This window comes from Orcinus orca, chromosome 16 (assembly GCF_937001465.1).
Source record: "Orcinus orca chromosome 16, mOrcOrc1.1, whole genome shotgun sequence".
Taxonomy (NCBI): Eukaryota; Metazoa; Chordata; class Mammalia; order Artiodactyla; family Delphinidae; genus Orcinus; species Orcinus orca.
This window is the reverse complement of record NC_064574.1, coordinates 73,607,398-73,634,285: the sequence shown is the minus strand read 5'-3', so window position 1 is coordinate 73,634,285 and position 26,888 is coordinate 73,607,398. Positions and strand designations below refer to the sequence as shown.

At 40.9% G+C, this 26,888-nt stretch overlaps 2 protein-coding genes and 1 pseudogene across 3 annotated transcripts in view; 2 read left to right on the top strand and 1 right to left on the bottom strand.

Moving 5' to 3' along the window:
* The window catches only part of LOC101274335 (S-adenosyl-L-methionine-dependent tRNA 4-demethylwyosine synthase TYW1), a 451,923-nt gene that overhangs the window by 207,117 nt on the left and 217,918 nt on the right, over window positions 1-26,888 (bottom strand). For both annotated transcript variants that reach the window (XM_049699574.1, XM_049699573.1), the window contains exon 2: window positions 21,130-21,244. The gene's annotated coding sequence lies outside the window, so the exon portion shown is untranslated. The remainder of the gene's footprint in view (window positions 1-21,129; window positions 21,245-26,888) is intronic.
* On the top strand, window positions 3-11,976 carry SBDS (SBDS ribosome maturation factor). The gene is made up of 5 exons (XM_004268757.4): window positions 3-374; window positions 1,020-1,149; window positions 1,647-1,847; window positions 3,461-3,625; window positions 4,548-11,976. Exons 1-5 carry the CDS (start codon window positions 247-249, stop codon window positions 4,674-4,676), a joined length of 753 nt encoding a protein of 250 aa, XP_004268805.1. The 5' UTR covers window positions 3-246; the 3' UTR covers window positions 4,677-11,976.
* Window positions 8,810-26,888, top strand: part of LOC125961454 (chromobox protein homolog 1-like) — a 53,532-nt pseudogene continuing 35,453 nt past the window's right edge.

Sequence of the window (26,888 nt, the reverse complement as noted above, 5' to 3'; positions counted from 1 at the left end):
CGTAAAAGCCACAATGCGCAGGCGTTCTAGCTCCCTCCTCCTCGCCCGGTTTTCTTAACACCTGACGCCTGCGCAGTAAGTTGCGTGGGTGGATCGTTTCGGCCGAGTTAGTAACGGCGCTGCGCAGTCTGCGGGCGTTACTGTGCCACGCGCCGCCGGGTGGTTATATCGAGGCTCAGTTAGCTCTCAGGCCGGCAGCGCAGGTTTGCCTTGGTTCGCCGGACCCAAGGTCTGTGAGCGGCCACGATGTCGATCTTCACCCCCACCAACCAGATCCGCCTGACCAATGTGGCCGTAGTACGAATGAAGCGAGCCGGGAAGCGCTTCGAAATCGCCTGCTACAAAAACAAAGTCGTGGGCTGGCGGAGCGGCGTGTGAGTGACACTCTCCCTCTGGGCCCTGGCCGGAGCTGGTAGCCTCAAAGGCGGCCTCCTTTGGTCGTCTAACGAATGGGCCTAGCTGGTGTCTCGCCAGGGAAGGAAATGGGAAACCTACTCCTGCTGCCCGGGCTTAGGGTCCAAACCAGACGTTCCCTTTTTTTTTGTTTGGTCGGTTTGGTTTGGGGCTTGGTTTTACTTTGCTTCCCGGGTGTCATAAAAGCCACAGCCAAGAAACCCCCATAACTGTGGTCCTTTCGTCAGAATAATGATAAAGGCAAAGGGCCTAGTTTTCCGGGTGCTTCTATAATTCGTGCGTTTGTCACAGATCTCAGCCCAGTAGTTGCACCGAAGTGCGTATAAGTTCTTCACTGCTGCCATCTAGGGGCTGGAATTCCTTGGCAGCAGCCGGACCCCACCCTTCAGTGATGGCACACATACTCCCGCGACGTTTTTCACGTCTGAGTAACTGCGAATACAAATGGAGTTCTGGGTTACAAAATGGTCCCCTGGAACCGAGGGTCATTTAGGAGTATTTGTTGTTTCTTACTATTCATATCGACGCCTTCTTGTATTTAAATGTGAATGAACTTCGAAGTTTCAAGCATACTCACTTAGGACTTTCTCTCCTGTCCTCCCAAGGGAAAAAGACCTTGATGAAGTTCTTCAGACCCACTCAGTGTTTGTAAATGTCTCTAAAGGTCAGGTTGCAAAGAAAGAAGATCTCATCAGTGCGTTTGGAACAGATGACCAGACTGAAATCTGTAAGCAGGTGGGTTCTAACAGTTGCAGCATAATTGACGCTAATATCCAGTAGTATTAGATATTAGATTACAGGTATGTTAAACTTTAAAGTACTATTTTTTTGGAGTGAACAGTTACTGTGCAATAATTCGATCTGTGCAGCATCACTTTTAATAATTCAGGACTTGGATTTTTTTGCCAAAGCCTCCAGAAATCAGATTTCCTACTAAGCTGCATTATTTTGTTCATTTATATATTTTTAGTGTAATATACCTGAAAATAGAATTCCTTTTCAGGTATTTCATCATTTACACCCTCTGCTAAGATTACCTTTACCCCATTCCCCATCTAAATAAGATTTTGGAACAAGATAATCCCTTTAGGCAAAGCTCAAGTTATTACCAAATATCAGTAGCTGAAGAGGATGAAATTTAATTTTCTCCCCAGTTATTAATTCCTGTGGTTAGTTAACAAGTAGTGTGGAATAAAGATATTACTTTTCTTAAACTTGTTGGATTTTTTAAGATTTTAACTAAAGGAGAGGTTCAAGTGTCAGATAAAGAACGGCACACACAGCTGGAGCAGATGTTTAGGGACATTGCAACTATTGTGGCCGACAAATGTGTGAACCCTGAAACAAAGAGACCGTACACCGTTATCCTTATCGAGAGAGCCATGAAGGACATCCACTATTCGGTCAAACCCAACAAGAGTACAAAACAGCAGGTGAGTTGTTTTTTAATGTCAAAAAGTGTCCATGAAAATCAGTGTTCTCTGAGGAAAACATTAAAATAGTTGGTCTGTAATAAGAAAATGGCACTACTTGGAAGCAAGTGGGAGGAGGTTTTGGGTACAGGGGAGGGGAACGATGGAGGTTTTAGAGAGAAGTGATGGAATTTGTTTTAACTAAACACAAATATACTAGGACTCTCATCTTCCTATCCAAGTCAGACTTTAAAGATAAAACTTGGATTCTTCCAACAAGGACCTACTGTATAGCACAGGGAGCTTGGCTCATATTCTGTAATAACCTAAATGGGAAAAGAATTTGAAAAAGAATGGATACTTGTATGGGTATAACTGAATCCCTTTGCTGTACACCTGTAACTAACACATCATTGTTAATCAATTATACTCCAATATAAAGTAAAAAATGTTTTTACAAAGATAAAACTTGGATTTTTAAAGCATCATTTTAACCCCAGTTGTTAGATTTTTCTTTAATGTTTGTATAATACATACACTATAAAAGTCACCCATTTAAAGCCTACAGTTCAGTCGTATACTCACAGAGTTTTTGCACCCTTCCCTGCTACCTAATTTGAGAACATTTCATCACCCCAAAATGAAACCCTGTACCTGTTGGCAGTCACTTCTCATTCCCCTGTCTCATAAGGAGGGACTAAGGCAACTGCAAATTTTATTTCTGTTTTTATTGACTTGTCTATTCTGCACATTTCATATAAATGGAGTCATACAGTATGTGGCCCTTTCAAGGTTAATCCATGTTGTAGCATCTATCAGTACTTTTTTCCTTCTTAGGACTGAATAATAGTTCATTGTATGGAAATACCACCTTTTGTTCATTCATCAGTTGGTGGACATTTGGGTTGTTCCCACTTTTTAGCTATCATGAATAATGCTGCTATGAAATTGATTACAAATTTTTGTGTGGACGTATGTTTCCATTTCTCTATACCCAGGAATAGAATTGCTAGCTCATATGGTGACTGTATTAACCTTTTGAGGAATTGCTCAGCCAGTTTCCGAAACAGCTGAGCCATTTTACATTTCCACAATCAGTGTACAAGGGTTCCAGTTTCTCCACATCCTCAGTGATGTTTGTTATTGTCCAACTTCTTGATTATAGCCATCCTGGGGGTATTGTTCTGGTTTTGATTTGCATTTCCCTAATGACTGATAATTTCCGCATATTTTCATGGGCGTATTGACCCTTTGTCTGTCTTCTTTGGAGAAATCACTCTTCAGATCCTTTGACCATTTTTTAGTTGATTGGTTGTCTCTTCATTATTGAGTTGTAAGAGTTCTTTATATATTTTGGATACTAGTACCGTATCAAATGCACAATTTGCCAGTATTTTGTCATATTCTGTGGGTTGTCTTTTCACTTTCTTGATAGTTTTTTGAAGAACAAAAGGTTTTAGTCTTGAAGCCCAATTTATCTATTTTTTTCCTGTGGTTGCTAATGTTCTTCATGTCATCTAAGAAACCATTGCCCAGTCCAGCTAGGTGGAAACTGCTTTGTTTTGAATACCTTCTGCAGTAATGCAGCAGAAGAAGCGAAGAAATTACAGACGTTTTTAATTTTGTCTTGATAGGCTTTGGAAGTGATAAAGCAGTTAAAGGAGAAAATGAAGATAGAACGTGCTCACATGAGACTTCGGTTCATTCTTCCAGTGAATGAAGGGAAGAAGCTGAAAGAAAAACTCAAGCCACTCATCAAGGTTATAGAAAGTGAAGACTATGGTCAACAGTTAGATATTGTAAGATTAACATACTCTTGTTTCTTTGCTTCCACGTTACCAAAATACTTCTCTAGTCATAAATCTGTCACATTTAGAAGGTGTGAACAGTAAGACATTTCCAGTAATGTCTTAACTAGAATTAGGTAAGACAGTCAAGGTCTCCGTAGAACCAAATTGTCATTAAGAACACTTACACTTTGTTTGCTTTTTTAGTTAAATTATTCATGATAAAATGATTTTGGTCAATGCTCATTTTCGATGAGAATATATTTTACAGTGAGTCTTCTATTAATGAGGAAATTGGAACTAGGACTAAAAGTTTGTCAGTCTCATTTACCACAGAACATTTTAAAGAAGCAGCAAAAACATCATGTCTTTGGGTCCTCACCCTGCAGCTTCAGACATCGTGTAAATTCAGCTGTCTGTGAACCCACGTCTTAGAGCTTTATAGCTTCTTGACAAATGAGCTCTAGAGGACTGTTGCCCTTTCCACTGTAGATGTAAAACAACACATCTGACACTCTGAAGTTCTAAAATCTTTGCAAAACTTTGCACATGGTTTCTAAATAGGCCTTCCACCTCTTTTTTTTTTTTTCTTCAAATGTGGCTACAAAGAGATGATTTCATTGAACTGTAAATTTTAACGCTAAATTTTAGTATGAAAAGGACCATAGCCTTCTAATCCAACCACTTCATTTTACAGCTGAGGAATCTGGAAGTCCTCAGTAGGGAGAATAATGCCTTGTCACAGGGGCCTGCGTGCATACTTAAGGGCAGAGGCTGGACCAGAACCCAGCCCACCGTCCTGTGCGTTGTCTTATCTGTGGTTGTAGAGAGACCTGGAAAGTATGGTGTGTTTGTCTCATATGAAGTGAAAGCTGTGTCCATTCTATGGCACTGCTCTTCCTCATGTGGTCAACAGCTGTGTTCAATGTTTCAGGTGTGTCTCATCGACCCCGGCTGCTTCCGAGAAATCGATGAGCTCGTAAAAAAGGAGACAAAAGGCAAAGGCTCTTTGGAAGTACTCAGTTTGAAAGACGTGGAAGAAGGAGATGAGAAATTGGAGTGACAGTCACCAGTCTCTTCAGCTGTCAAACACTAAAGCGTTTGCGTTTCCCACAGCCCTGTTTTCTTTCTGTGATCTGCCAAATACTTGCTCAGATGAGTTGACACTTTGCATCTTTGTGGCAAACATGTACACAAAAAGACTTTCCTACGTAAGTATTATAATGTGGGATTCATTTAGTTTTAATTATCAAATAGGGTTTTAGGCAAAAGTGAAATACAGAGTCCAGAGTAGCATTTTGTTACTGCCTCATGCCTTTGAGCTTTCCAGGGTGAAAGTTATTTGACACAACTCTTGTGGATAAAAAATAAGTTTTGTACATTATAAGAAAATAACTTTGGGAGGATATATCTGTATGACAGAAAGGGAGGATTTGCCAAAAAAGAAAATGTGTAATGTCTTATTTCTACTTAATGAAATGTGTGTATAGGGGTAACTGTCTCGTGACCTAATACGAAGCTTGGATGATGACTTCTTGATTTTCTGAAAAATAGATAGATGATGACTGTGCAGGACTTCAATAATGTTCATCAAACATGCTGCCATAGCCTAGATTATTCTTGGTAAAAAATACAGCCATTTATTCTAATTCTTAAAGTTTATAATATATATTACTAGAGTTGAAAATATACGTAATCAATAAAACCACTGTTTATTTTTGTTAAACTATGGCTTGTATTTCTAGACAGCTTCCTACCTTTTTCTTTTCTCTGCCTCTTGTCTGGTAGGATGGGAGAGTTCTTAGCAGTATTAAACAAGTCAGGAGGAGGAGTGCTCAGAACAGGGCCTGTTCTGTTAAATACCTGATAAACCTTAGAGATATTATTTGGGATGTAATTGAACTTGAGTGTTTTAGTATTTGAACACTTAAATAGACAATGTGCAAGTTTTTTTAAATCTACTTATCCTCGAAAGAGATAGTCTAGAATACAAAGTAGGGTTTCCCTCAAAATAAACATACAGATGTATTTTTATTTTTTATTATTATTTTTTGTGTGTGTGATACGCGGGCCTCCCACTGCTGCGGCCTCTCCCGTTGCAGAGCACAGGCTCCGGACGCGCAGGCTCAGTGGCCATGGCTCACGGGCCCAGCCGCTCCGCGGCACGTGGGATCCTCCCGGACCGGGGCACGAACCCGTGTCCCCTGCATCGGCAGGCGGACTCTCAACCACCGCGCCACCAGGGAAGGCCCCATACAGATGTATTTTATGCACAGAAGTTTTTAAGTGAAAAAGAGTTCTTGACTTGAACAGTTCCTGATTGGTTGATTGAAGTCAAACATTTTTCTCATAGTGTTGGAAGAAATATTCTTAAGACACACTTTCTTTAACGGTGATATTAAACTACTGTTCAGATACAGTCTTCAAGATGACCCCCTCACTGATTCCATTTTACTTACATAGTTTGTTGTTTTACAAAAATTATCTAAACTTGAAGTCCCAGGAAATTATTTTAACCAATGAAGTTTACACTTTATTTCTAGCTTAAACAGTTAAAGCAACGTTTCAGGTCGAAAGTCATAATTACTAAAAATGTTCAAGAGCTGCATCTTGAATAGAAAAAAGATAAATGTTACCATAACATTGCCTTAAGTTTTTTCCCATTCTCATACTCATTTCTTCTAAAAAGCTGGAACTTCAAGAATTGTCAAATGTAAATCAGAGTCATGTTTCTGAACCTATAAAAAATAAAAAATTTTCTACCTTATATTAATCTCATTATTCAGAAGTAGTTAAAAAGTTTGGTTCATGATTATCTTCCCAGTAGCACTGCTATAATGGATTACCTTAAGGATTATCGGTTTATTTTGCTTTTTCAACGCAAGCTTTATTGTGTGCATTTGGCCAGAATGACGTCTCAGAATTAAACCTCTCTGTTAGCAGAGCTCTTTCTTTGAAGTTTCCCTTGTACCCATACGCAACTATTTGTCCCAGCTTATGTAGCCTCATACCACTTGGAAATTCCCTGGTTGACCTTGATTTTTGCCCTACGCTGTGTTATAGAGAGCTGCTTAAACACCTTCCTGGCACGCTAGATTGTGAGCAGCTCAAGGGCAGGAGGTTAGCCAGCTATGTGTATCCCTCCATGGTTTGGACCTGGTAGTTGTGGAATAAGTGTCTGTGGAGTTATAAGCATCCTCTCTCGGTGGGGGTCCATGCCATCAGAAGTGAGGACAGGTAATGACTTTTTCAAATCCATCTTTAAAGCTTGACTGAGTTTTTGTCAGCTAAGCCAGAGCCTCCCACCGTTCATACCCATGCATGCTGCTGTGCCGCTGGTGGTTTGTGTCTGCACAGATCCCCTCAGTCCTGAGGGCTTTTATCTCTGCCTGCAAGCAGCCACTCACATTTACCCCAGGGTGTCATACGCACATATTCTGTGGGGCTGTGATAGGGGAAATTGGGTAGCAGCACTCATTATTGTAAACAGTAGCCACACACATGATTTTAACCTGCATGCTACCCTTAAGCCCACATCATGAGGTCCCTATGATTTTGGTAGTAGTGCATTTCCTTATTTAGAATTTTTTGTGTACTTGCTCTTAAATTACTGAAATTTCAAGGTATTGATTATTTGAAAATACATTTCTGCTGCAGCATATTAGAGGTGATCGTGGATAAATAGTTTGCCACTAACAGCATTTAATGTCTGGGATGATGAAGGCCATTGATTTTCATCTCCACATGTATATTAATGGTACCTACAAAATTAACGAGTCTAAATGTAATTTTATAGCAGCAACAGTTCTTCTGAGCTAAAAGTATAGTCCTGACCTAACAGTTTTACAACACTCTGAGCACGTGTACTTGAATGGCCCAGGGCCCCCTTCCAAACACCCCAGAGGAAGAGTCACCAGTTTCACCAAATTCCTACATATTTTTGGTTGGTAGAGAATGGAGATAAATGGGTTGTGGAATTGAAAAGAACAGAGTCATTTTTACTGCAGAGAGGAACAGAGCTGTCTTCTACACTCAGTGCTATTCATATCTTAGGAGATTTTTCCATCTGGTGATACACTCGAATGCCAAAAGTTTCTTGAGTGGCACTCTTCCTGTGGCAGACGAGCATAGTTGGCATACTTTTCAAGGAAAAAGGGCCACAAGCTTATTTATTACTGTCGTGCAGAGGTAGGATCAAGACTAGGAATCTTGCATGTAATCAAGGTAAAATAGTTTGTGGTTTTACAGTTAAAACTTTGCAGATTATAGAAAGATTTTGGACATACATTGGCATGACAAAAGGGAATAAAGAAAGCATTTCTTAGTGAAATTTGTATAAAGAGATAATTGTGTAAAACTTGAATGATAACCGCCTGATTTTCTCAGAGATATGGTGATAGTTCAGGTGTTCAATAATTGTGTTGAACATGCTGCCATAATTAAGATTTCATAATAGTGTAGAATATTATTTTTTAAAGGGCTCGTCATCACTGCATTTGGGATTTTTCTTTTGAGTAAAAAACAGTTAAAAGGGGCTTCCCTGGTGATGCAGTGGTTAAGAATCCACCTGCCAATGCAGGGAACACGGGTTCGAGCCCTAGTCCGGGAAGATCCCACATGCTGCAGAGCAACTAAGCCCGTGCGCCACAACTACTGAGCCTGCGCTCTAGAGCCCGCGAGCCACAACTACTGAGCCCGTGTGCCACAACTACTGACCCTGCACTCTAGAGCCCACGAGCCACAACTACTGAAGCCCTCGTGCCTAGGGCCCGTGCTCTGCAACAAGAGAAGCCACTGCAATGAGAAGCCTGTGCACCGCAACAAAGAGTAGCCCCTGCTCGCCGCAACTAGAGAAAGCCCGCGCGCAGCAACAAAGACCCAATGCAGCCAAAAATAATAAAAACAAATAAATAAAATAAAGGAAACTTAGATTTTTAAATAATAATAAAATAAAAATGGACAAGGAAAGCAGAACGAGTGGCTCAGAGAGAAGTAAGGATGGGAGAAGGGGCAGGAGAGATTTGAAGCGGGATACTCCGCCCACTATTGCTGGCGTCGAAGATGGAGGAACGGAACCACGACCCAAACAACGCAGGCAGCTTCCAGAAGCTGGGAAGGACCCTCAGCTGACAGGCATCAAGGAAATGGGGACCTGAAAGGAACTAAATTCTACCAACAGCCTGAGATAGTGAGGAAATGGATTCTCGCCTAAGAGCTCCCAGGACGGACACAGCCGACCCCGTGATTTTAGTCCAGTTAGATCTGAACCCGGCTTCCGACATACAGAACCGTAAGGTAACAAGTTTGTGTATTTTAAACTGCTAAGTTTGTGCTAATGTGTTACAAAAGAAGTAGAAACTGTAGATTATGGATGTTTCAATATGATGAGCAAAAAATGGGTGATTCACTCAAAGACAGCTGTATAATTGGCTATCTAATAGAGCCAAACTCCTACATCATAACATAAAGAAAATTAATTTTACATGAATTATAGAGCTAAGTGTAAAAATAAAGGCATGAGAAAATATAGACAATAAAGTGTTCAAAAATATAGGAAAATATTTTACCCTAAGAGTAAAAGAGGCTTTCTTAAGGAAAATAGAAACCTGGAAATTATAAAGGAAAATACTAAAGGATTTAACAACCCAAAAAAGTGAAATTTCCGAATGACAAAAGATACTTCAAGAAAGTTCAGAGAAAATATGATTGAAAGAAAATACATGGAACATTTAAGTCAGGTGGAATGCCAGCAAGTCAGGACAAACCAATAAAATAGTCTTATGCTCAGCCCCAAGCACTAGAAATAAATGCAAAATAAGATGGTCACCTTCTCTCAGAGAAATGCAAAATAATGAAAAATAATTTTCTATCCATCATATTGAGGAAAAGTTAAAAAATTCTGATACTGGCAAGGATGGGGGCGGAGGGACCACCACTTTCACACATTTACTGATGGAAGTATAAATTGCTACAGACATTTAGGAAAATAACCTGGTGGTATCTTTAAAATTTTAAATATGTATACCTTACATTTAGGTATCTATCCTCCAGAAATAAATGTATCTAAATTCTAAGGATATACATACAGAGATGTTTTCTGCTTTGGAAGACCTGAAAATAACCATCCGTAACACGTAAGTATTAATAAATTGCAATACTTCCTTATTGTGAAGAATTAGGTAGTTTTTACAAATGAGACGTACCCACCTGTGTGTCCTATAGAGACCTATAATATTACATAACGTCCAAGATAATAAAAGTGGAGGCGGGGGGAAGGGTTGGAGGAAGGGAAACACATTATAGAACAATGTATTACAGTTTAATCCCATTCTTTTACCTCTTTTGGAGGTGTAGGGGAGGAAGACTTTTTCTTCTGGGTTCTTTAGCTGGTTGGATCATTAAACTGACACAAGGCAGATTAACAGGAGAAAAACAGATTTCATTTCATATACGTGGGAACTCATACAAAAATATGAGACTCAAAGTAAGTGACCAAAGCAGGCAGCTTTATACCTTTTAGACAAGGAAACAATAAATTTGTGAAGAATTGACAAGACAAAGGTGTTTGGGCTTGGGGTAGCAAATTAGTGAAGTAACAAGGTTTGTTTATACAGCCTTCGGGGCCCTGAATTCCCTGTCTCTGGTGATAAGGAGGCCTTCCGCCCTTCTGGTACAGAAAGGACACCTTTCACATGAGAGATTTATTTCCTACTTTCAGGGGAACAAAAGAAGTCAGAGTGTCCTTGCACTGACCGTTTCTTAACTATAATCCAAAATAATCAATATGCCCAAGTGGCATATTTTGGGGTGCAAGTTTTCAAAGAATAAGAAAATACTAATTTTAAGCTGTTGTGTATTGAATACTAGTGGACCCAAATTTTAAGGAAATTAAATAATCAAAACATTCAATTTAAAATAGAAATAAATTGGCAAGGGATAGCGCTTCATGGAATAAAATGATTCGCCACAGAAGAATTTTTTTTTTAAATAAGCTTTTCGGTTACATTTAAAGTGACATTAAATCTTTAGTCTCATCAATGTTCATTTTCAAGGATCTCTTCTGCCCTGACCTTTGGACACGGTGGGAGACTTCCATGGTTCTGGGAACCTGAGGTCTTAAACTCTGTCCCTTGTGTGACCAGGACCTTAGCAGGTGACCCTGGCCCTACAAAGCAAGTTGCAAGAGCAAAAAGCCCAGGAAAGAGTGCAGATGGGTTGCTCCACGATAAGGTCCTGCACCTACTTCAGGTGCTAGGAGGCGTGGATGATGTAACGTTACTTAGGTCAGCTGGCAGGGAAGCCAGGGGAGAATTTCAAACAAAAATCAAGCAGAGCCAGGGAATGGTGGAAGGCTACCAGTGAAGACAGAAGATAGGAGACTGGAGCAGAGCAGCTACTTCTCACCGCAGTTCACCTCCCCCCAGGGCAAACAATGTGTGTTGGCCCTGACATTTCTTCACGTACTTCTCCTCCAAGGCTGAGTCCAGCCCAGGGATTCAGTGCCAATGAAACAACTTCCCCATTTTTTTTGTCCTTCAGTCTCATGGCATGGATCTCAGATTTAAACTCTTTTAATCAGTCTTTGAACGTTTTGCTTTTCTCCAAATAGTCTAGCCTACTGTAAACCACAGAAGGGCAAACGAGCAGGGCAGCCTACTCGTTTTTGGAGCAACCCATTTTATATCATTTTCCATTTTCCATCATGGCTCAGCTTAGGTGTATGTATATCATTGAGATACAAGTTTTTCCAAGAAAAAGTACCCTTACTACATGCAGTGTCTAATATGCTCCATTATTTTCTATTCTACTACTTTTCTTTTTTCTTTTTTTATCATTCTTCATGCCCGCCATGACCTGCAGTATGAAAAACATTGTTCTGTGTGTCATCATCCCAGATCACAAAGTCGTTTGGGAAGGATTATGGTTTTTCCATTGTTCTTTTGCTTCAGAAGCTAAGGATCCTTCCCTCCCGCCATCTGATTGACACAGAGGGAGACCTGGAGTCCTCGGCTACACACCTGGACCCTCACTCCAGCTGTGCTCCAGGACTCAAATCCAGGCCCTTTTACACCAGACCTACTCAACAATCAAACCACGTGGTTAGTGTTCATGACCCTTCCTGCCTTGAGTCCCAAGACATCAGAGGACAACTCCTAACAGGTCCACTGATGACCAATGACTTGCAAAGCTCTGCCTGTCTTTCAGTCTCCAAAGAGAGGCTCTTCAGGTCTGTATTTCCCAAATCCACCTTCATAGATCCCTTTTCAAATGAAAAGTCTTCACCATCATTTGGGGTTGAAACCTGTTGAGTTTTTGTACAAGGACTGAAAAAGATAAAGAACGACAGCAAAAAAAAAAAAGAATTCTTGTTCTGAAAACAGTGGAACTTTGCCTATATTCATTCTTCTTTCTTCCCCTCTGAACATTTTTTGGGGAGCTTTATAAATTTATAAACAATAGAAGGAAGGATGTGGAGTATAGAGTCAGAAAACCCTGACTGTAATCCCAGCTCTTCCAGTTTACAGCTGTGTGACCTCTGACAAATCACTTCACCTCTCTGAGCCTTTATTTCCTCATCAGTAAAATGGAGCTGATAATGGATGCAAAGCCTAAACCCATCCCGGAGCACATGCACAATATATTGTTTTTAACATTACTTCAGAGAAGTTTGCTGATATACCTTCACGGCCGCAGAACAAGCTGTTGGCTGAGCAAGAAGACATTGCTGGGGCTTCCCTGGTGGCGCAGTGGTTGAGAGTCCACCTGCCGATGCAGGGGACACGGGTTCGTGCCCCGGCCCTGGAAGATCCCACATGCTGTGGAGCGGCTAGGCCCGTGAGCCATGGCCGTTGAGCCTGTGCATCCGGAGCCTGTGCTCCTCAACGGGAGAGGCCACAACAGTGAGAGGCCCGCATACTGCAAAAAAAGAAGACATTGCTTTCCTCAGGGGCAGGACATAGCACCAGGGCCCAGGGTGTAACATGGGCTTTCTCACCTTTAAAATGGAGAAAATGCCCTCACCTTTAAAATATTCTCACCTTGAAAAGGGAACCCTCCTACGTTTGTGGGAATGTAAATTGGTGCAGCCACTATGGAGAACAGTATGGAGGTTCCTGAAAAAACTAAAAATAGAGTTACTATATGATCCTGCTTATATCTGGAGAAGACTATAATTGGAAAAGATACATGCACCCCAGTGTTCATAGCAGCACTATATACAATAGCCAAGACATGAAGCAACCTAAATGTCCATCAACAGATGAATGGATAAAAATTATGTGGTACATATATACAATGGAACATTACTCAGCCATAAAAAAGAATGAAATAATACCATTTGCAGCAATATGGATGGACCTAGAGATGATCATACTAAGTGAAGTAAGTCAGAGAAAGACAAATATCGTATGTGGAATCTAAACAAATTATACAAATGAACTTATTTATAAAACAGAAACAGACAGATATAGAAAACAAACTTATGGGACGTCCCTGGTGGTCCAATGGGTAAGACTCTGCACTCCCAAGGCAGGGGGCCTGGATTTGATCCCTGGTGGGGGAACTAGATCCCGCATGCATGCTGCAACTAAGAGTTCACATGCCGCAACTGAAAGATCTCACATGCCACAACAAAGAACCCGTGTGCCACAACTAAGACCTGGCGCAGCCTAAATAAATATATTTTTAAAAAAGAAAGAAAACAAACTTATGGTTACCAAAGGGGAAGTGGGGGGATATGTTAGGAATTTAGCATTAGAAGATACTGCTGTATAAGAAATAGCTGAACAAGGTCCTACTGTATAGCACAGGGAAGTATAGTCAATATCCTGTAACAAACCATCATGGAAAAGAATATATGTATGTAGGGAATTCCCTGGAGGTCTGCGCTTTCACTGCCCGGGTTCAATCCCTGGTCGGGGAACTAAGATCCCACAAACTGTGTGACTCGGCCAAAAAAAAAAAAAAAAAAGTGTGTGTGTGTGTGTATATATATATATATATATATATATATATATATATATATATGTATATCTGAATCACTTTGCTCTACACTAGAAATTAACACAACATTGTAAATCAACTATACTTCAATAAAAAATTAAATTAAATATCTTCACCTTTAAAATGGAGAAAATACCCAGTCTATCTCACAGGGTGAGGTTTAAGTGACATCATTACCTAACAGGATGTCAAAATCTGACTCAGTGTCTCCAAAATTGCTCTTGAGAGCAATAGGTGACAAGAACTCTCTATTCCACAGAGAAATGCCCAGAAGCCTAGACATCCACACAGGACCCTATCCACATAGGTGATGCTAACTAGAGGATAAAAGCTAGAAAGACTTGAAGAGCTTTGAGGTGTGTCCTGTGGAGCTTGTAAATTTTATTTTCTTATCAACAGAAAACGAAGCCATTTTACAGCACAGCATCTGAATTAACAAGCACTTTTGGGTCAAAGTGATCTTATTCAGAGTTTCCTTTTATTTTAAAGATGATTCACTTCTTAAAGGGAGACCCGTATTTCTGATCTCATAATTTTCCTTTTTAAAACAGAGGCCCTGTATCATTCTGTTTCTGCATGGTCACACTATGTTACTTTTGGCCAAAAATTATTACCAGGCAATTAGAAGAAGGGAAGTATCTTTTTTTTGTGTGTGTGTGTGTGATAAGCGGGCCTTTCCCGTTGCGGAGCACAGGCTCCGGACGCGCAGGCTCAGCGGCCATTGCCCACGGGCCCAGCCACTCCGCAGCATGTGGGATCCTCTTGGACCGGGGCACGAACCGTGTCACCTGCATCGGCAGGTAGACTCTCAACCACTGCGCCACCAGGGAAGCCCTATCTTTTTTTTTTTAATTGAAGTATAGTTGATTTACAATGTTGTGTTAGTTCTTGCTGTACAGCAAAGTGACTCAATCATACATATATATAAATTCTTTTTTATATCCTTTTCCATTATGGTTTATCTCAGGACATTGAATATAGTTCCCTGTGTTATACAGTAGGAACTTGTTGTTTATCCATTCTATATATAATAGTTTGCATCTACTAACCCCAAACTCCCAGCCCATCCCTCCCCACCCCACCTCCCCTTGGCAACCACAAGTCTGTTCTCTATGTCTGTGAGTCTGTTCTGTTTCATATATAGGTTCATTTGTGTCATATTTTAGATTCCACATATAAGTGATATCATGTGGTATTTTCTTTCTCTTTCTGACTTACTTCACTTAGTACAATCATCTCTAGGTCCATCCATGTTGCTGCAAATGGCATTATTTCATTTTTTATGGCTGAGTAGTATTCCATTGTATATATGTACCACATCTTCTTTATCCATTCATCTGTCGATGGACATTTAGGTTGTTTCCATGTTTTGGCTATTGTGAATAGTGCTGCTATGAACACAGGGGTGCATGGATCTTTTTGAATTAAAGTTTTGTCTGGATATATATGCCCAGGCGTGGGATTGCTGGATCATATGGTAATTCTGTTTTTAGTTTTCTGAGGAACCTCCAAACTGTTTTCCACAGTGTCTGCACCAACTTACATTTCCACCAACAGTGTAGGAGCGTTCGAAAAAGGGAAGCCTCTTTGAGATAAGTTACTGTGTTAAATTAGATTTCTGAGCAGGGAGATATTTAACATTTCAGAACACATTTCAGTTTTTAAAATTAGTCCTTCTCCTTCAGGAATAGCCAGCAAATGGTGCAGAAACAAAGTGGAGTGCAAAACACAGATTTTTTTTTAAGAGAATTAATTCACTTTATTCTGAGCCTTTATTTCCTTAGCCTGTTTTCATTTGCTGCATCTCAATAGAGTCCACTTTCCTCCTCCTCATAAATTGATCGTGATTTCCAATACACACTTGTAAAATCTGTGAAATGCAGAGTATGCAGCTACTCACCTATTACCCAGCCGTCTGCCTCATGACATCTAACACCCCATGTTTACTTCCTGCACCTCTCTCAAAAGCCATGGTGTGAGGCAGAGAGGCAGGCAGGGGTGACAGGTAATTTGCCATTTCTCTTTACTTCATACCATAACACCCCCAAAGAGCTCATGGGTCTCTTACATTCTTTTTTTTTTAAATTTTTTATGGACGTATAGTTGATTTACAATGTTGTGTTAATTACTGCTGTACAGCAAAGTGATTCAGTTATAGATACATTCTTTTTCATATTCTTTTCCATTATGGTTTAAAACAGGATATTGAATATAGATAATTCCCTGTGCTATATAGGACTTTTTTTTTTTTTCTTGGCCATGCCGTGCAGCTTGTGGTATCTTAGTTCCCCAACCAGGGATTGAACCTGGGCCCTCAGCAGTGAGAGTGTGGAGTCCTAAGCACTGGATCGCCAGGGAATTCCAGTAGGACATTGTTGTTTATCCATTCTGTATATACAAGTTTGCATCTGCTAATCCCAAACTCCCAATCCACCCCTCTCCCACCCCCTCCGCCTTGGCATTAAATGTCTTTATAGGAAATATTTCCCTTTTTAAAGGACCAAACAATATCAAATGACAGACTTTTCTCTGACTTCTTTATTATTTTACAGATTCATTGCAGAAGTTCCATTTTCTGATTCCAGCTCCCTTCAATAAAAATTAAGTCCTTTTCCAAGGTTTGCAAATGATAGTAAGTGTACCCAAAGCTCTTCAGAGAAACTATTCTGAGCAATTTCTTTACCAAGTTGTGCCCAAACAAAATAACAAATACAGCTAAATTTTCCCTGCATGTGTTGGCAATTCAGTACTTTCCATTAGTACAAAGCAAATAGTAATTGTGTGTCTTGAGTGTTTTTCAGATATCATTTCATTTCCCTGACTGTCTACAAAGTTCTCCTGTTTTTATACATCCTTTACAGATGGAGAATGTGAAGTTAAATAAGGGTCTGGGGGCAGGATTCCATTTCAGGGTCCAGGATTTAGTATAAGTATCAGGATATTAATATTTTATTTTTAGGACACTCATTCAGTAAGTGAAGTAGCAGACATGGGCTGACCAACCAGTTCATTCACCCTCAATTGTGAAGATAAAAATTTTAACTTCAGCTTTTTTGTGACGTGGTTTAATAGTGTTGATCTTAAAAGAGCAAAAGAGCCGCTCATTTTACCAGCAAGATTATGCCAGCCACTTTGGCCAGTTATCAAGGTCCCTGGGCATTCCAAGCTTGATTCCCTGGAGGTTGAAGGAAACCACCTCCCTGATATTTCTGAAAAGAACGCTACTATCAAAGGAACCAACAACTAAACCTCTGCCGTGTGTTTGGTCAGGCTGTTTTCTTGCTCTTTGTACATCCTCTGCTTGACCAGCCCCTGCTTCCCCTACACCCTACTTGCTCCCAGCCCCAGCTAGTGATTGCTAATCCTTAGGCCAGAACGGCTCCACCTGCTGGTTTATTAAAGGGAAACACCTGCCCTCATGATGGTCATTAACGTGGGGGCTGTGAGGGACGTGCCCCAGCTGTTCTCCATAGTGGCTGCACCAATTTACATTCCCTGGCAAGAGTATGGCATCTAATAATTCCTGAACATAAGGGCCATTTTAAATTTGGTCCCCACTGGAAGTGAGGAAGCCTCACTCTTTCCATAGCATTCCAAAGTCATAAGCTACTCCAAAGCATATCTACTGTCTGTAGAGATATTTACAGCTTTACCCTCGGCCAAAACGCAGGCCCAAGCAAGAGCGTACAGTTCAGCCTATTGGGCTGACGTAGCCAAGGACAAAGGTGCTGCCTTGATGGCTTCAAAAGAGTTACAAGAGCATACCCAGCATAATACTTACCGTGTTCACCTTTTAAATAAGAACCATTGGTAAACCCAGAAAAAGTCAGTGTTATCCAAAAGGAGTTCCCTATAAGTCATCACGGGCGTCAGGAGGTAATCTGTCAGAGTCAGTCATGAGGAATATTGTCCATAGAGGAGGGGAGAAGAGTGGCAGTGTTAAGATTATTACAGCGAGAAAGAGCTGTTAGCAAAAGATTTCACAGGCCAAGCAAGGGCAGTGGGATTTATCAAGCTTTTCCAATTTCAAGAGTAGCCAACTAGCCCAAGCTTATCTTTGAGTTTGGGGACGTTCAGGATGCCATGAAACCTATTTGGATCTAAATGTAACCCTTGTTTTGAGATCAGGTGCCCCAACTATGAAATCTGAGTTTGAACAAACTGCAGTTTTCCCTTGGAGACTTTGTGTCCCTTAAAGGCTAAAAATTTTAACAGGTAAATGCTGTCCTGCAAAGAGACCTGAGAAAGGAAGCAGAGAAGCAAGTTGTTTACCTATTGAAATAAACTAGAGGATCCAGGTAACGTTATATCATCCAAAGGGTCATTGGATTCACCTTGTAGGCTGTTTTGGTTGCTACTGAAATAGCACATAAAACGTCAACTGGCTTAAACTGGTTTTGCTTTCTTAAAACAGGTTGGTGATTAATCAGACCTGAAGTTGTTTTATAGAGACAGCACTGTGCATGTGCAAGTTGGGAACCCATGTCTCCAGGATGAGCCCAGAACCAAATATCTTCAGTCTATGGAACTCAAAGAATAAAAGTGTTGCCACCAGAGGGCTTTAAGAAGGGAGAGGTCCTAAAATAAGGAAAATCTGGCTTCCAGCAGCCTAAGTACCTTGATTATCATATATGTACTGATTTGAGGCTCTCCAATCAACTTCTGCCAAGTTTGAAATTCCCCTAACCCCCTAACCCGGGATCAAGGAGACAGATTTGAGCCCTGCCTTCTATCTGCTTGCCGGTCAACCTCACAATAAAGCTCTTTTTTTTTCAAAAGCCGGTACCATAGAATTGACTTCTATGCGTGTCTGGCAGCAAGCCCTTGCTTGGTAACACTACTGTCAAATTCTAGAATTAGCTCCCCTTTTGGGGAGGAAGAAATTCCAGACAATATTTCTTTAAGAAATCTCCACCTAATAAATGGGTAGGGGTGGAGGAACAAAGGGGAAAAGTGTATCTCTTAGAGGAACTAAACAAAAGGGAACAGGTTCAGAGATAGGAACATGTTAAGTTTATTAGAGACCCCCACTATTTGAACCGTTTCAGTACTCCCAGGCAAGGGATGTGAATAATAGTGGGATTGAACACTGAGAGGGTAACTCTGGTATCGTTAAAGACAGAGATTCATCCCACTCCAAGCTGGTTAAGAGGAAGGATTGGGGAAAACCCAGAGTCCCGTCACTGGGAATTAGGAGGGAACATGGTTTCCCATTCCATCCTGGTCCTTTTAACTAGAAGGGAAAGATCCCGGTTCAGCCCATTAATAAACTGAGTTGAAGGCTACCCAAGTGCAATCAACATCCATAGAAAGGCCAGAATTTTCCTTAAAAATAACTGGGAACTGGCTATAATAATCATGCACAGGCTCATTGTGTGTCTGAGTGCAAGGCTGAATCTTATTTCAATCAGTAGGCTTGGGGAAAGCCAGGTGAAGTCATTTAAGTTTGCCCGAGCCTGATCCTATATCAAGGCAGGGGGTTGAGCTTTCATTTGCAGTACTAGAGATTTCTCAGGACTCTCCCAACGCGCTGTTTTCATCCAGTCTTGGGCCTGGCTTTCACCAGCAAACATGTGAGCTCCATGGTATAAGTCTGAGAAACCTGGTCGGTAAGTCTGAACAGCTACATTAAATTCCTCGGGAAATATATGGGGGATCCTTAGCTCTACTCTAGGAAAATCTTTGTGGCTTGTAGTTCAGCCTTAGTCCAGGGGGCGGGGGCATTGAAAATTAGGGGCTTAGCATTAGAATCTTCAGAGGATCTGATTTTAATGCGACAGGTTCTGATGGGTTCAGATGAGGAAGAAGTAGGGAGAGGTTTGGAGAAAAAGCAAAGTTCAGTGAGAGAATTCGAATGAGGAAGAGGAGGGTATGAAGGAGGTGGGGTTGGAGACAAAGAGGACGGGGAAGGGGAAAAGGAAGCTTCAAAGGTTTTTTTGTCTTCAGTTGTTTGTTCACATTGATTAATTATTTAGAAATGGTATTTTGTAAAGAGGCAATTTTAGTGTCCCAAATATGCTTAGAAGCCTCAAGGTACCAGTTGAAACAGGCGTTTGAAACAGGCGTCCCGTTCAGTTTGTTGTACTTTAGAGCCTCGGTCTTCTAATTTGGTTCTAAGAGAAGCAAGTCTGGGGAGATCGTAAGTTCCCCATAATGGCAATTGGAGTTCTAAATTGTTTTTGGTTAGGCTGGTCAAATTAGTTTAAAATGTGTATAAGTTTTTGTTTTCCTTTTGTTTTTTGGTTTGGTTTGGGTTTTTATTGAAGTATAGTTGATTTACAATGTTTCAGGTGTACAGTAAAGTAATTCAGTATATATACATATGTATAATATGTGTGTGTATGTATACTTTTTCCAACGCTTTTCCATTATAGGTTATTACAAGATATTGACTGTAGTTCCCTGTGCTATACAGTATGTCCTTGTTGTTTATATTATATATAATTGTGTGTATCTGTTAATCCCAAACTCCTAATTTATCCCTCCCCCAGCCCCTTTTCCCTTCAGTAACCATAAGTTTTCCATGTCTGTGAATCTGTTCTGTTTTGTCAATAAGTTCATTTGTATTATTATTTTAGATTCCACATATAAGTGATATTTTTTAAAGGTGTATAATTTTTTAAATATACTCTAGAGATCTTTTTTATTTTATTTTAATTTATTTGATTTTTGGCTGCGTTGGGTCTTCCTTGCTGTGCGTGGGCTTTCTCTAGTTGCGGCGAGTGGGGGCTACTCTTCGTTGCGGTGCCCGGGCTTCTCATTGCGGTGACTTCTTGTTGTGGAGCACGGGCTCTAGGCACGCGGGCTTTAGAGCAGTGGCTCAGTAGTTGTGGCACACGGGCTTAGTTGCTCCGTGGCATGTGGGATCTTCCTGGACCAGGGATCGAACCCGTGTCCCCTGCATTGGCAGGCGGATTCTTAACCACTGTGCCACCAGGGAAGTCCCAAGGTGTATTATTTTTTAAACATAAAACCTGCTGGAGTCCCAGAAGGAAGACCCTCCTGAGAAAATTTAGCAGATTGGGATTCCATTACTCAAAACCAGAGGTTCAAAAAACAAACGAGGGACTTCCCTGGTGGCGCAGTGGTTAAGAATCCGCCGCCAATGCAGGGGACACGGGTTTGAACCCTGGTTCCAGGAAGATCACACATGCTGCGGAGCAACTAAGCCTGTGCGCCACAACTACTGAACCTGCACTCTAGAGCCCGCGTGCCGCAACTACTGAAGCCCGCGCTCCTACAGCCCGTGCTCCGCAACAAAATAAGCCACTGCAATGAGAAGCCTGCACACCACAGCAAAGCGTAGCCCCCGCTCGCCACCGGCGCACAGCAATGAAGACCCCACGCGGCCAAAAATAAACAAAAATCTTTTTTTAAATTTAAAAAAAAAAAAACAAGCACTCCCCAGAAAGGACAAAACCTTTAAACAGATCCCAAATAAAGCCGGAGCTCAACTGAAAGGAGGGAGCTCCCATCTGAGAGAAGACTTAACTGAAAGGAAAAAGACAACTCACAGAAGCAGAGGGCAGAATGGGCCTGAGTGAGCACCTCACGTGGCTCCAGGGTTCGTTAATTTCTCAAGGGTTTGTCTCCTTGGGATTCCACTTCTGATCATCATGTAATACTGACCTTAAAAAAAACAAAAGAGCCAGTTATAGTACCAACAAAACGTGTTTATTCGTGAATAGCAGAGAATCGCAATCAGGACATGCAAAATATGGCAAACCATAGGCAAGTCCAGAGAACAGAGGAGAGAAGGTTGCTTTTATAGAGGAAAGTACTACCTAACCAGGTTCATTTGCCCAACAGGCAGGAAGCCAAACAGATGCCAATGTTTGTAGCAAAGAAAGGGTTTATTCACGAGACAGCCAAGAGAGGAGATGGAAGAATACGTCTCAAATCTGCCTCCTTCAAGGCCAGGGGCTTGGGATATTTATGGGGAAAGAGTGTAGGGTTGTCAGAGGTGCAGGGGAGGTGATTGTTGTTCTGCGCAGGTGCAACTGAGCATCACGCTTCATAGTATGCGTGTTCAGAAAATGGCAGCATTAGCACTATCTGAGGGTGAAGTTTTCTGCCCTCTGATGTCAAAAGGTGGACATCACACAGGCCCAGATGAATGGTCAGTGGTCTTGGCCAGTTTGAGTTGGGCAAGAACTAGTTCCTAAAAAACAACTTAGGCAACTGTTATAGTGACCCATACATCAGAGGTGTTATCTATAGGGGGTGGTTAAGAGTCTTGTGACATATTGTCTAAGCTATGTGAAGCTTGGAGGGTCTGCTGTTTACCACAGTGGCTGCATCAACTTACTCTCCCACCAACAGTGTAGGAGGGTTCCCTTTTCTCCACACGCTCTCCAGCATTTATTAGTTGTAGACTTTTTCATGATGGCCCTTCTGACTGGTGTGAGGTAATACCTCATTGTCGTTTTGATTTGCATTTCTCTGAAGATTAGCAACGTTGAGCATCTTTTCATGTGCGTGTTGGCCATCTGTATGTCTTTGGAAAAATGTCTAGTCAGGTCTTCTGCCCATTTTTTAAACTGCGTTGTTTGATACTGAGTTGTATAAGCTGTTGATATATTTTGGATCTTAACCTCTTATCAGTCATATCATTCGCAAATATTTTCTCCCACTCAATAGGTTGTCTTTTTGTTTTGTTGATGGTTTCCTTTGCTGTGCAAAAGCTTTTTAAGTTTAATTAGGTCCCATTTATTTATTTTTGCTGTTTCCTTTGCCTTAGGAGACCCCAGAAAAATTATTGCCACAATTTATGTCAAAGAGTGTTCTGCCTATGTTCCCTTCCAGGAGTTTTATGTTTTCAGGTCTTACATTTTAGGTCTTTAATCCATTTGGAGTTTCTTTTTGTATATGGTGTGGGAAATGTTCTATTCATCCTTTTACATGTAGCTGTCTAAATATCCCAGCACCACTTATGGAGGAGACTGTCTTTCCCCCATTGTATATTCTTGCCTCCTTTGTCATAGATTAATTGATCATAAGTGTATGACTTTATTTCTGGACTCCATATTTTGTTCCATTGATCAATGTGTCTGTTGTTGTGCTAGTACCATACTGGTTTTTTTTTTATTTTTTTGGAGTATAGTTGATTTACAGTGTTGTGGTAGTTTCAAGTGTACAGCAAAGTGAATAGTTATACATATATCCACTTTTTAATATTCTTTCCCCATATATGCCATTACATAGCTTTGAGTAGAGTTCCCTGTGCTATAAAGCAGGTCCTTATTAGTTATCTATTTTATTAATATATACAGTGTATTAACACATAGTATATGTAATACATAGTATATGTCCCTCCCAATCTCCCAATTTATTCCTCCCCCTACCCCCCTTGTAACCATGAGTTTGTTTTCTACATCTGTAACTCTATTTCTGTTTCGTAGATAGTTCATTTGTACTCTTCTTTAGATTCCACATATAAGTGATATCATATGATATGTGTCTTTCTCAGTACCATACTGTGTTGATGACTGTAGCTTTGTCATCAAAAGTCAGGGAGCACGATACCTCCAGCTCTATTCTTCTTTATCAAGATTGCTCTGGCTATTTGGGGTCTTTATGTTTCCATACAAATTTTAGAATTATTTGTTCTAGTTCTATGAAAAATGCCATTGGTGTTTTGATAAGGATTGCATTGAATCTGTAGATTGCCTTGGGTAGTATGGTCATTTTAACATTATTAATCCGTCCAGTCTGAAAACACAGTATATCTTTCCATGTGTGTCATCTTCAATTTCTTTCATCAATGTCTTATACTTTTTGAGTACAGGTCTTTTACCTCCTTAGTTAGATTTATTCCTAGGTATTTTATTCTTTTTGATGCAATGGAAAATGGGATTTTTTTTGCTTTCCCTTTCTGATACTTTATTATTAGTGTATAGAAATGCAATAGACTTCAATAATTTTCTATCCTGCAACTTTACTGAATGCATTGAGGAGCTCTAGAAGTTTTTTGGTAAAAATTTTAGGGCTTTCTATATATAATATCATGTCATCTGCAAACAGTGATAGTTTTACTTCTTCCCTTCCATTCTGGATGTCTTTTATTTGTTTTTGGTGTCTGATAACTGTGGCTAGGACTTCCAATACTATGTTAAATAGAATTGGCAAAAGTGGGCATCTTTGTCTTGTTCCTGACATTAGAGAAAATGTTTTCAGCTTTTCACCATTGAGTACAATATTAGCTGTGGGTTTGTCATAAATGGCCTTTATTATGTTGAGATATGTTCCCTCTATATCAACTTTGAGAGTTTTTATCATGAATGGATGTTGAATTTTCTCACATGCTTTTTCTGTGAGTATTGAGATCATATGGTTTTTAAACTGATAGCCTTCTTGGGAGGCTAAAAGGCACAAAAAAGAAAGTATCAAACAGGATTTTTAAAAGCATCATGGGGGGCTTCCCTGGTGGCGCAGTGGTTGAAAGTCCGCCTGCCGATTCAGGGGACACGGGTTCGTGCCCCGGTCCGGGAAGATCCCACATGCCGCGGAGCGGCTGGGCCCGTGAGCCATGGCCGCTGAGCCTGTGCGTCCGGAGCCTGTGCTCCGCAATGGGAGAGGCCACAACAGTGAGAGGCCCGTGTACCGCAAAAAAAAAAAAAAAAGGCATCATAGGAGTAGAAAAAGCCCAAAGTCTGTTTGAAACAGAGTTGGATAGACAGTAATTTAAATCTTACTAGTTGTGTGAGCTTGGTATACAGCTGTTAGGCTTTTAGTGTTTGCCCATCCCATGATCTTTCCATTGTTTGTCTAGAATCTGTCTCTCAATCTTTCTACACGTGGAGAGATTCTTGCAACCATATGTGTGTACCTGGCTCCAGGCCCTTCTAAGAAGACACAAGTGTCTCTCTAAGGAGTTTAGAATCGAGACAGAGGAACAATCAGGTTTTACAAGTGCCTGGACCTATAATTTATGACTTGAGTTGCGGGGCAGCTATTATTCTCTACAAGGATGAGGTTGCCAAGAAAAAGAAACCATTCTGCAGGAGGAGAGAGATGAATCGTGGGTGTGTTTCCTGAGTTCCCAGCACTTTCCAGATTCGGACTCAACACCTTCCTGAGTCTAGTGGCAAGTCTGCCCTTGGGTTCAGCAAAACATCCCAGGATCCTTAAAATAACCCTCCTTGCCCCTCCCTACCTTTCTTCCTTTGCAAGATTAAGCCCCAGTGGGTCTCTGTGACTTGCAACCAGAGCCTGCTAAGACCTGTGAGCAAAATTGCTCACATAATTGCTAATCTCACTAAGCCTCAATGTCTGTATTTATAAAAGGAGGCGTGGAATATCTACCTCATCCGTTGGTGATGACCTAAGTGGAATCATATATGCAAAATACTTAGAACAATGTCTAGCACACAATGGGCTCAGCAAAGTTGCTCCCTCAAGTCGTAAGAGGGAACTCTGTACTGCCCCCTGCTCTGGGGCAGAAGGACTAGGGTGGCTCCCGTGACTATTACGCGGTCTCTGCCTGGAAGCCTGGGCATCCACAGATAACTGGTTCTGACTGGCAAGGAAATGCTAAGGTGCCTTTCTGTGATTTCAGTATCTGGAGATGTGTTTTCAAAAAGCTGCTTTCCTTTTAAGAATAGCCTTCCTGGGCCTTTTAGAATAAACCTTTCAAATAACAAAGACAGCTTTTTCTTCCTCAGCTTAAAGCAAATCAATAAACAGTGCCAGATGCTGAGGACACAGTGGCGAGCAAGTCATACCCTTTGCCCTCAAGGAGCCCACAGGCAATAAAGGAGATACAGTAGTCTCCTTTTATCCGTGGTTTCACGTTCTGCGATTTCAGATACCTGCAGTCAACCTCAGTCCAAAAATATTAAATGAAAAATTCTGGAAATCAACAAGTCATAAGTTGTAAACTGCTTGCCATTCTGAGTTGTGTGAGGAAATCTCACATCGTCAGCTCTGTCCCACCCAGGACACGAATCATTTTTTTTTTCACACACACACACACACACACTGTATTTTATTTTTACAAGAGATAAATAAACTGACACCAAGCATTGTAAATGGATGACCACAACAAAAGCAACAATGGGGGTTTCCCTAGTGGCGCAGTGGTTGAAAGTTCGCCTGCCGATGCAGGGGACATGGGTTTGTGCCCCGGTCCAGGAAGATCCCACATGCCGCGGAGCGGCTGGGCCCATGAGCCATGGCCGCTGAGCCTGCGCGTCCGGAGGCTGTGCTCCGCAACGGGAGAGGCCACAACAGTGAGAGGCCCACGTACTGCAAAAAAATAAAATAAAATAAAAAGCAACAATGATTGCAATTACCAAACACGAAACACGAATCATTTCTTTGTCCAGCATATCTGCCCATTAGTTACTTAGTAGCCAGCTCTGTTATCAGATTGAATGTGTTCAACTGACCCTTATTTTACCTAATAATGGCCCCAGGGTGCCAGAGGAGGGATGTTGGCAATTTGGATGTGCCAAAGAGAAGCCGTAAAGTGCTTCCGTTACGTGAAAATGTGAAAGTTCTCTACTTAATAAGGGAAGGGAAAAAATATGCTGAAGTTGCCAAGATCTACTGTTAAGAACAAATCTGTCCATGACACTGTGAAGAAGGAAAAAGAAATTCATGCTAGATTTGCTGTCCCACCTCAAACTGTAAAAGATATGGCCACAGCACATAAGTGCTTAGTTAAGATAGTAAAGACATTAAATCTGTACGATAAGATATTGGGTGGGCCAAAAAATTCATTCCAGTTTTTCCATAAGATGTTATAGAAAAACTGGGATGAACTTTTCGGCTAACCCAATTATTATGAAAGACCGCATTCATATAACTTTTATTACAGTATATTTTTATAATTGTTCTATTTTGTTATTAGTTGTTAATCTCTTACTGTACCTAATTTCTAAATTAAACTTCATTATAGTATATATAGGGCTTGGTACTATCCAAGGCTTTAGGCATCCAGTGGGGGTCTTGGAATGTATCCCCCTCAGGTAAGGGGTAACTACTGTATATCTAAAAATATATCATTGCCTCACATCCCATTGTCGTGGAATAAATGCAGATTTTACTTTATAATGCTCCAGTCAATTCTACTCACTCCCAGAACATGCTAAGAAATCAGATGTGCCTACTGCTTTCTCTCTGTTGGAAATATTTTGTGGACTGTTCCGTTCAAATGATTGATTTGGAGGAAAACAATTATTGATGCTATAAAAGTGAATTCCTCTGGGTGTCCACATCAACTAAAAGAGCTACGTAGTTTTTATTTTGCTGCAAAATAACAAATCATGGT

Coding starts and splice junctions, on each gene's coding strand:
- SBDS (XM_004268757.4), top strand. CDS start 247: ATGTCGATCTTCACCCCCACCAACCAGATCCGCCTGACCAATGTGGCC. Junction 1,848..3,460: donor ACAAGAGTACAAAACAGCAG/GTGAGTTGTTTT, acceptor TTGTCTTGATAG/GCTTTGGAAGTGATAAAGCA. Junction 3,626..4,547: donor ATGGTCAACAGTTAGATATT/GTAAGATTAACA, acceptor TCAATGTTTCAG/GTGTGTCTCATCGACCCCGG.